The 10,050-nt window shown below is 47.9% G+C and overlaps 1 protein-coding gene across 5 annotated transcripts; it reads right to left on the minus strand.

Annotated features, from left to right (window-relative positions):
• Positions 1–70: 70 nt before the first annotated feature.
• On the minus strand, positions 71–3,228 carry LOC131209091 (nicotinamide/nicotinic acid mononucleotide adenylyltransferase 1). Of its 5 annotated transcripts, none has more exons than XR_009156847.1 (6): positions 2,744–3,228; positions 2,451–2,674; positions 2,115–2,390; positions 1,887–2,044; positions 738–1,618; positions 71–460 (listed from the first exon to the last, which is right to left on the minus strand). XR_009156847.1 is itself a non-coding variant. In XM_058202077.1 (6 exons), the coding sequence occupies exons 1-6, from the start codon at positions 2,826–2,828 to the stop codon at positions 422–424; spliced, it is 1,545 nt and encodes a 514-aa protein (XP_058058060.1). In that variant the 5' UTR covers positions 2,829–3,228; the 3' UTR covers positions 71–421. The 5 variants fall into 5 exon arrangements, 4 of the variants coding, with proteins under 4 accessions (XP_058058060.1, XP_058058061.1, XP_058058063.1 ...); XM_058202077.1 differs by having other exon boundaries at positions 856–1,618; XM_058202078.1 differs by having other exon boundaries at positions 856–1,621.
• Positions 3,229–10,050: the final 6,822 nt, after the last annotated feature.

Consider the following 10,050-nt stretch of genomic DNA (forward strand, 5'->3'; position numbering starts at 1 on the left):
TCAAACGACGCACACAATATAAACAAAACGCCTGAACCTGTTTTTGCTACTCATTTTATTAAGTCTTCTAATCACATTCAACCCTTATCCTACCAGCTTCCGAGCATCGACAATTCCTCTGCTAATATCGCGTTTTGTTATGCAAAGGCTGTGGCCGTAAAATAATGAAGCTACCTTCACCGCAAGACTAACTTTTATTGCAACGAAGAAAGGTCTTCGGTTCAGCATTTACAGCCAAAGTCACGCACCATTCGAGATTTAGGATAAATAAATAATAACAAGCTAGTCAAACAAACTTGAAGGAACAGTTTAAAATATCCCTGGTACAGCTCTTTCCCGCATTGTTGGGATTTGTGCTTCAGCTAGCGGACTGAAAAGGTACACCATCAATGGCGCGCAATTGACGATCAGGCCCGTTCCTCTACACGGGACACGCCGACTTCTTCATCTTTTTCACGGTCTGGAAAAATAGGAAAATTGTGGATTATTATCAGGTTACGATTGCATTTCTTTAAACCTACGGCATGCGATTAGAGTGCAATAAAAGTTTCGAGGGAATATGATTACAATGGATAAATGAAAAATGCCCGGACTGAAAACACATGCTTATCCGGACCCAACGATACCATAACAGCGACATGAATCATCTTGGAGGGTATACTGTTCTAGTTCAACGGGGTTTATGCTATGCAACGGCCAGCTACTGAAAGAGTGAATTGCCATTCGCACGTACTTACGCGAATGCATGTGCGTTTCAGAAGTCTAACCAAACCACTTGCTAGCGTTTGCCTCGAAGGCCAACCGATACCAAGCCACGTACGATCTCTACACTACATACTCCCGATCGCTAATGACCTTAATGCCGTGTTCGGTGAAAACAAACTTGATCATATCGTCGTAGCTACGCGACGGACTGATTCGCCCAGTCGAAGCAGTCGGCGATGCGATCGGACGATCGGTGGTGCTGGTGCATAACGTAGCCCCTAGACTGTTGGTCGTTTTGGTGCTCGGTTTGGTCGTGGCAGAGGCAGTGTTCTTGTTTGCTGGCGACACACTGGCGACTGTGCTGGGAAGGGTTGTGCGTTTGATCGAAGTCGTGCGTGTCGCACTGTCATCGTTGGTGCTGGTTTTAGCGCGTGTACTAGACCTGCCCACAACCGGCGAGGTTGCTGGTCGAGGGGATATTTCTGCTGCCGCATTATCACCCACCTTCTTAGCACTCATCCTGCGGTCTTGTCCATCGTCCAAGGTAATATGTTGTGCGGGTTTTGTGGTCCCGTCCGGCGATGTTACCGATGGTGGGGCAGGCGTAGGCGCTGAAGTCGTTATTATTTGCACCGCACTTCCTGGCCGACCCGTGCGAAACAGTCCGTTGGAACTGATACTGTTCGGAGGCGCCGATTTGGTGTCATTGGCGCAGCAGAAGACTTTGTTTATGGTGACTCCGGTGGCCGGAGCCGGAGGCGAGGGAAAGTCCGTCTCATCCATCGCTTCGCACGACGAACCGAGTTGATTTCTCCGATTCTGGTGCTCAATGTATAGGTCCGGATCGTTGATTGGCGATATTGGCGAAATGCTCATTGCCTCCGCTGTGCTACCCGGTGTTAGAATATACTTACTGCTTGGCATCCCCAAACGAACCAGTGGTACAGACATGTGGGAAAGCGGATTACGATTAGGGGTTTGTAATGGGATGTGTTTTGGACGAGGTAGTTTGGCCAGTTAGAACTGCACACGCGAGCGCACACACAAACTATCCTTTTCGCTGTGTGGAATGGATGATCGATCGAAATACGAAATCATTTTCCATGGACTCTTTTCCCCATAGAGACCGCGAATAGCTGTTATGACAAGAGCGACCTTTATACGGCACCCGCGGTACTTACGTGTCATTGTTGCAACCGAACAGGCCAAATTTTTTTATGTACTCCGTAACATGCTCATCCAGCAGGTACTTTACCGACAGTCCGCGACTCAACAGACGCCGGATTAGGGTGGAACTGACATCGTTGGTCACCCAGTTCGTAACGATCGTAATGTTACGCTGCAGTTCGAATGATAGACGAAAGTAAGTACGAAGTGTTGGCAAGATGCTACGTTTACGGAGAACTTACACGATAGCGACTTAGCAGATCCGAGTTGAAAATGAACTGCTCCGGATTGGAACCTGCTCGGGAAATCACCACAATGCCGTGATAGCCAAGAATGGCTTCTAGGTCCTCGTCTTTCCATAGTCCCGGTGTGGCAAACGATTCCAGCAGGTCTGCACCACACAGAAGCTTCAGGTGCACTTGGCCGGCCGTTTTCTTGATGCCTTCCGGTATCCAAGCGGGTATGTGCTGATTGTTGATGGTCCCATTGGCGTCTTTCAAGTAGGAATTTATGAAGTTCTGTAAAGAAATGTCAGCATGTCAGCATGCGAACTAGGTTCATTCGGAGGGCCAACCTACCTGGTGGTATTGCAGCACCTGCCGCGTACGGGTCCACTCTTCCTGTTGCGTTTCCCAGTCGGACAAATTGATCCATTCCGATGACTTCAATCCGATCTTTACCATGGCACACCGGTGTGTGGCCGACACGAGTCCTTTCTTCGCGTACGAGTCATGCACCGGCGACACTATCCCGCCAACCACCTGCCCCAAGCCCATCTGCTGAATGTGGTCCCGGGCAATTTCTGCGTAACAGGAAACGTCCCGGTTCAAGCAAACCTCCGCTGAGAACGGTCACCGTGATTCAGACTTACCAAACATTCGGAAGTGCATCGGAGTAGGCGGACTAAACGACCCGCAGGCTATCAGCATTATTTTCGTCGACGATGTCATTCTCATTTGTTTAGGTTTGAAGGGACTGGAACTTGCACAACTTGCCGCACGTGTGGGTTTTGCTCGGCAACACTAGGAACCGCTCGCCACTATCTCTTCAGGTGCTTAGTGATTCAACATGATGCGGGAATGTTTGTTATCGGCAGACACGAACACGCGATTTGTTTACTGCAGTAAAACCTGAATGTGCGCAAGCAGAATCCGTTGTTACATCAATAACTTTCTCCTTTTGCAGTCTCTCCCTTCCCTCCTCTGACTAGACGCCGAGCGAAACGGTCTCGGGGAATGTGATGGAAGAAATCCGCGTTGATGCTTAAAAGTGTCCTTTGCGAGGACAGGAAACAAAAAGCACAGCACTAACAAAACACAAATAGAGTAATTTCTTCCTGCAATTTCGGCATCGCCTTCTTTACACACAACGAGTGATGAACTAGCACGTATAAACGATGCGAAATTTGACAGTTCATTGTTCAGGACAGTGCACACTCGTTTGTTTTCGGTGATTTGAAATTGATTCGTTTTCTGCAATAGAATTGTGGAAGTTTTTCATAAAAGAATTCTTCAAACCTCTGGATAATTGGAACTGAATAAATGGTTTACGTATTAACTTTTTTCACAATCCACCTTTCGTTTTGAACTCGTGTTCATTCTCGAGCTCGTGAACTCGAGCGACGGGCATGGTTCGATTGAAACTAAGCATCTCCTAGTCCGTTTTGTTGGCTAGAATTTATTCCAGCCACATAAGTGAGTTCATTTCAAGAAAGGCAAACGGCTTATCCTTGATTATTCATTATCTTAACCCTTCGCTCGTTTCAGGTCGAGAACATGAGCGCAACACTAGCCGGTGGAACTACCAATGCCGACCCTTCCGGCAACTGTGAACTATATTTACCGCTCCTCATCCTTTGCTGCAGTTCCGATTTAATTTCAGATTATGCTTCCCCTTTTCCCGAGATGCATTGGGTACGCAGGGTAAACATTTTGACGCCCTGCCAATGCTCGTCATCGAAGCGTGGTAAAGTTTTCCCATCTCTGGAAAAATCTGCACCTCGGCTGACGAATGGCGCGGGGTAACGCATCATTCTTCGATGCTGGAACAGAATATCTTCGCGGAAAGTTTGAGACTTCTTTTGACGGCCCCCAACGTTGCGGGGTGTAGCCTTGGGATGGGTAAAACATTGATTGATCACCTCTTTCTCCGGGACCTGCTTTCTTCCTAAAACAACATACCTCGTCTTGAGTCGTACCAAGGACTCGCAAACGATGACGAATCGAATTGACTTGCAAAGGAGCAAACGAACGAGTTCGGAAACATGAAGTTTCGGATCAGCTCACGATTGCCGGAAGGCGGACGATCCTGTTCACGGCTCTGTACTCATCACGCGTACTAATAATGGAATTAACGAGCGGGTGCTTAGGCCGCCGATTGGATTTTGTTTGAAAGGAAGGGACTCCGGAATACGAAATAACGCGGCGGGAAACTCATCCATTTTGATACCGTTTACCGCTGCTCTCTTCCGCCATTGGCCGCTCTCAGTTTCACAGTTTCCGGTCAATCTTTCCTCGGCGTTCCGGAAATACCGTGATTAATTCTCCATCGATTTGTATTGCACTTAAGACTACGCGTTCTTTGGCGGCTCGGCGAAGCTGCAGATGGAAGGAGTTCAATTTCCGGCCGCGCTGAGCGAAACGTTTAATTTCCATTTAATTTGTGGCAAATCGACGGGCATATTTTACTTTACTTATTGTTAAATGAAAAATTAGTAAGAAAATAAAATAATGCCACAAGTTCATTTCAGGACGTTTCCTTTGCAAGGCATCCCCAACATCCGATTGATCCGACATCGATCTCGTGATCGGATCCAGCGGGCATCCGAAGTGATGCTGATCATCGTCAGCGATCGTCGTTTATCTCCTTCTTTCGCGTACGGCGCCGCAGCAGATCAACGAGTCTTCTCGAGCTCAGGCCCCACCGAAGATGATCTCAGGGGTTTTCTCTTTCGTGCACCCGTTGCCGGGCGCGGGGATTAATTAGCATAAATATGAAATGATTCCCGGAAAGGGGGTTGGTCGACCAGTTCGCCAAAGGGTGCCAGCACAAAGACCGGCGATCTCTGTCCGTCGCTAGTTCCTCCACCTAATCTGCCGACGCTTCTCTCGCTCTCTCGCGCCTGTTGGTCGATGCCCAGCCCCACGGGCGCCCACCACCACCCCAGAGTCCACCTCGGAAATTCTTCCGGAAACACGCCACCCCAGTCTGAATAATTTTCTTCCCTCCGGTGTACGTGCCCGGCTTTCCGCCGGGGCTTCCGGAATGATTAAGGAAAATTACGCTGGGCGTGCTGGGTGGCCACACTGTGGAGCGCCGGGCCGCCCCGCGAGGATGGTATGGAAATTGAGCATTACATTTCATATTGTGTCAGGATGCCATTGAACCGCGGAACTCGAGCGAGCGAAAACAACAGGAGGAAAACAAAAACACGCAAAAAAAACGTACAAAATAATGAAGGATGAAGGGCACCCAATTGTTTAAATTATGGCCCGGGGCCGGGCGCGGAGATGCGGGGATTCTTATCCGCGGAAACTTTTCTTTACTGCCTCGGGCGGCGCAAAACAACATGGCGTGGTGGTGATGGCCGTCCGGAGAGGAGATTAGTAATTTTTCTTCTCCCCATTTCCGGCTCTCGGCTCGGTTCTTTTGTCTCAGGCGCACGGAGGAAAAAGTTTTTCACCACCCCCCCGGGCTGGTGGTCACTTGCCGAGGGAAGATGGAAGGCCAAGACAGGGACGAAAAAAACACAGGGATAACATTAATTTATTCCATTTATTTTATCTGCTATTTACATAAGTATAACATTGAATTTATTTTTCTCTGGATCGCCGCCTTTTTCCTCGGCCCACTCTCTCTCTCTGGCCGTTGTCCTTCCATTAGACTGCTACACTTCCGTTTGGCCGAATGTAATCGCAGGGCCGGACACTAAAAAGGGACGCCGATTTTTGCGACTCCGGGAAGGGAAGGCCGGTTTATGTTTTCGAACGAAGCCAACGGAACGATTTATGCTGAAGAGGGAATCCGTACGGCGACGGTCCGGGACAGGCGACGGTTTATTCTTTATGTTTATTGGTTTGACAGATTTTTTTCCTTGGCTCGTACTGTTTTTCCACCCCGGTTGGGCTTTTAATTAACGAATTGGGGAATTGGCCGGCCGGCAGGCGCGAAATGAATGAGTGAGTTTGAAAGTGGCACAAAAACAACGAGTAATGATGGAGAATTTCGGCTCTGTTCGCCGTGGTGTACATTATTTACCAGGCTTTTGGCACTGCTGATGCTGCGCAATGCTGAGAAGGTCTTAATGATGAATGGCCACCTTGAGTGACAGCATGGCTTTATGATTGCAAATGTTTATCTTACGCACTAAATTAACGGGACCAGCGAATGATCTGTGGCTCGAAAGGAAAGCACAATTTATGATATAATAACGGACGACAAAATGAGGACTCATTTGGTTTGGCAATCGGTGGCGCCATGCCGTGGGCCAACTAATTTGTGCCGACACCGAACCGCTTCAAAGGATCGCCGGTCGGTCAGGGTGCAGAATTGTTTCAATAAATCCCGAATATTTCCCCAAACTGCTCCCCGTTTTCCGAAAAAAACCTGGTCCTCGCGTGTGGCTTTGCGACTGACAAATTGGTCGATCTGGTCGCCGATTCCCCGGTATTGCGGGCGATTAGGTGTTGATGAGTTGGTTCGTCTAGCTGTGCCGTGAAGAATGCGATCGTTAGCTGCGGTTGCTATTTTCGTACGAAATGTGAACCGATCGCACCGACATTGTGTGGCGAAGGACCATACCGTGGCAAGGCATGCACTTTAGTCGCGAGTTTTTCTTGATGTGTCGACCAAACCGATCGAATGGGGCTGTTTTATGAATATAGTAACTTAGAGTTTATGAGTCGCTCATAGGGCGAGTTGTTGCAATTTGGGTCAATTGGTCACTGAGTATGAGATGACATTTCTTCGAATTTATTCCAACTTTACTACTTTTTGAAGCAATAAAAAAATCGGTAAACCAAATCCTGATTCGAACATCAGCGGCCGGGTATAAAACACGAGAAAGACGTTCGAAGACGAAAGAGTGACGTGGTTCTGATTTATTAAATGACTGATTTATGGTCGTTCATCAAACGCCCCGGCCATCTCGGCTCGGCGACGAAACCACCCGACGATCGCCACAGAGAACACAGGGACCCAGCTCGGGGAGGGGGCAGGGGAAAAGCGGTTTGGCGCTTTTCCCAGTGACAATCGGATTAATCCCCACGGTTAAAGTCAACGCTGACGCGAACAAATGGCCGGCGTGCAAGAGAGATTCGCGGTTTGATGGGATGATTACGGTGGGCAAGATTGTGATATGTTGATCCCACCGTTCGCCCGGGGGTTCGGCGGAGGAGGTGCCCGCCGCTTATGACAAGCCGGGCTGGGTGGGTTTACCAAACCCACCAAACAGTTATGAACTCTTTTTTCTGCCGATACGGACAGGGCGACAGGGGAATGATAAGGGAATCGCATCGGGAGCACCCCTGAGGGTGGGGCCATTCTACCGATATTTGGTTCCTGTTGCACTGCACCCTGTACCGAGGGTTGTGCGGCACGATAACAAGCGGAAGCTGCTCATTTCGGCATTTTATTTATTCTGCCATCCCATCAGTAGCCGCCGCGGTACGCTAATTGTTTTGATGAAAATTAAACGGCACACCGAAAGTGTCAACGACGAATTACGCACAGCGAACGCAGACGATGACGCCATAGAGTGTCAAAAAGAGTGTAATCACGTTTTGCTGCGATTATTCTAGCTCGTTCCCACCGGTCCCAAAAATTATGGGCCATTTGTTTCTGACGACGATGGCTAAATGGTTGATTATTTGAATGCATTTCGGGCGGGCGAGTTGAAGAATTTTGAACCAATTAGCAGTGGTGAGTTATGAAATAATGTAACGAAAAATAGATTACGTTCCTTGTTCTGCGAATCGAGCGGTGCTGCTGTAGCTCCTCAAAAATCCACTATGCTTGCACCTATTTTTGTTACATTGTGCCACAATGAAAGGGGATATTTAACGGGGTTTTAGAATTGGAATATCATGGGAGCTTCGTATGAAGAATGGCCACAACGCAGACACGGAACCGACGTGGCCGGGTTGTATCTGTTCCTTCCGATTTTAATGCCTCTCCACGGGGGTCATTGGCTTTCCACGAACTAGCGATTTTATGTGTGGGATCGGTGGATCGACCGGTGAGGCTCCTGGGGATCGTTTGATTGAATTGGAACTTGATCGTACGTCAACCGGCCCCCAGTCTCACACGGGGCGGCCTCAACAACAAACTGTTGCTATTGGCACGGTCGAAAATTTATTTTTATTACGCACCGAGCGAGGCGACAGCGTTGATCCGGGGCATAAAACAATATTAAATCTAATTTATAATTCATCAAACCAAGCCCAGAGATGAAGTGACACAGGACAGCGAAAAAAGCGCGAAGAGGACAGGGGCCAAGGCAGGCGAAGTATAAATCGTCCGTACTCCGCAGGTCCGTCCGGGTACGTTCATAAAACCATAACAGAATTCAATAAATCACTATCATCGTGTCACCATCGCCCGGCCCATCGTGGCCTCGCGGGTTCGCGGTGAAGGAATTTTTTGACACCACCGCCGTGAGCATGCAATGAGAGTCCATTTTTCCGTTTTATATTATTCAATGATAATCACCCGTTTGGGACCTAGTGTGTGGTGCGTTATTTTCGTTCTGATCATCATTTTCGGCCGAACGGCGCGGGCAATGAGCAAGCATTGTAAGAAAAGAAATGCTTTTATTACCGCCACGCCGGGACCACGGGCCAGGATGTAAAATTGGGCCATGAAACATAATCCCATTCCTCGCCCGGGAACGAATGGAACGGCGTTAAATCACTCGTACGCTATAATTTTGGCCATTCTCTACCCCTTTTCTTTTGCACAGCGATCACACCAATTAACCGAGCCGTTGGCCGTAAAATATTGGAAGAATGTCGGGTTTGCGTGCGGACAATTTTCACAGCTGTTCCTTCGCTAATGAAAGGTGATTGAGAAAGGCGTCAGCCGTTTAGGAATCGTTTTTAATCTGGTGAGCTGGCGATTAGTGGATTCCCAGAGAGAGTCCTTCGCACAGGATCAAATACCGAGCTTCAAATCGCACTGAAAGCTTTCAGCTCTCGAGAAAGCTCCCCCACCGGTCCGCCAACGCGCGATCCGTGGAGCCTCGTGGCGTGTCCTTCGGATTCCAGTTCGATTAACGTCGAATTCGGAGCGGAGCGATCGGTTTGCGCGATCAGTTATCAGATCAGATCAGTTTGCGCGATCAGATAAGGGTTTCAATATACTGCACTTCTATCCGTCTGCAAATTACTGGGTCACGGTCAGAGGTCAGTCAGAGCTTACAATTTATTATCGCTATAATTAGTGTTGTTCGAAATGGCGAATTTGATGTTATTTACAGTTCCGACGAACAGTAAACTTAAAAATAACATCAAATTACATTAAATATAAGACTTTTTGACATATTTTTCTCGTCTCTATGTCGTTTTTAACTATGAAGTAAACCCTCCACTACCGAAGTAGTTGAATGTATTTAAATCTCTAGATAACACCAGAACCCAGAACTCGCCAATCGAGTATCCCTTGCAGGATATTCTCTGCAAACTGGTGATGCTTCGAGCAGGAGCAGGACGAATATCGACATGTACTCCTATGTTCGAAACCCTTCCAAACGAAATTCCATAGAGCACTAAGTAAGTAGTGATAAGCAATGATAAGTAGTGATAAGCAGTGATAAGTAGTGATAAGTAGTGATAAGTGACAATCAAAAATATTAAGTCTCAAATGCTCAAATAAAAATTCTAAAAATAGATCTGGTCTGTTTCAACAACAACAACAACAACAACAACAAATGTGCGATTGGACTGTGCGAACAAATTGGACTGTGCGAACTACCGTGCGATCACTATCTTGAATACCGCCTACAAAGTGCTTTCCCGAATAATCTTCTGCCGACTCTCACCGCTAGCCAACAGATTCGTGGGAAGTTACCAGGCCGGCTTCGTAGAAGGCAGGTCGACAACGGACCAAATCTTCACAATACGGCAGATCCTCCAAAAATGCCGTGAACACAGAACCCCCACGCACCACCTATTCATTGATTTA

The sequence above is a fragment of the Anopheles bellator genome, chromosome 2, assembly GCF_943735745.2.
Source record: "Anopheles bellator chromosome 2, idAnoBellAS_SP24_06.2, whole genome shotgun sequence".
NCBI classification, from domain to species: domain Eukaryota; kingdom Metazoa; phylum Arthropoda; class Insecta; order Diptera; family Culicidae; genus Anopheles; species Anopheles bellator.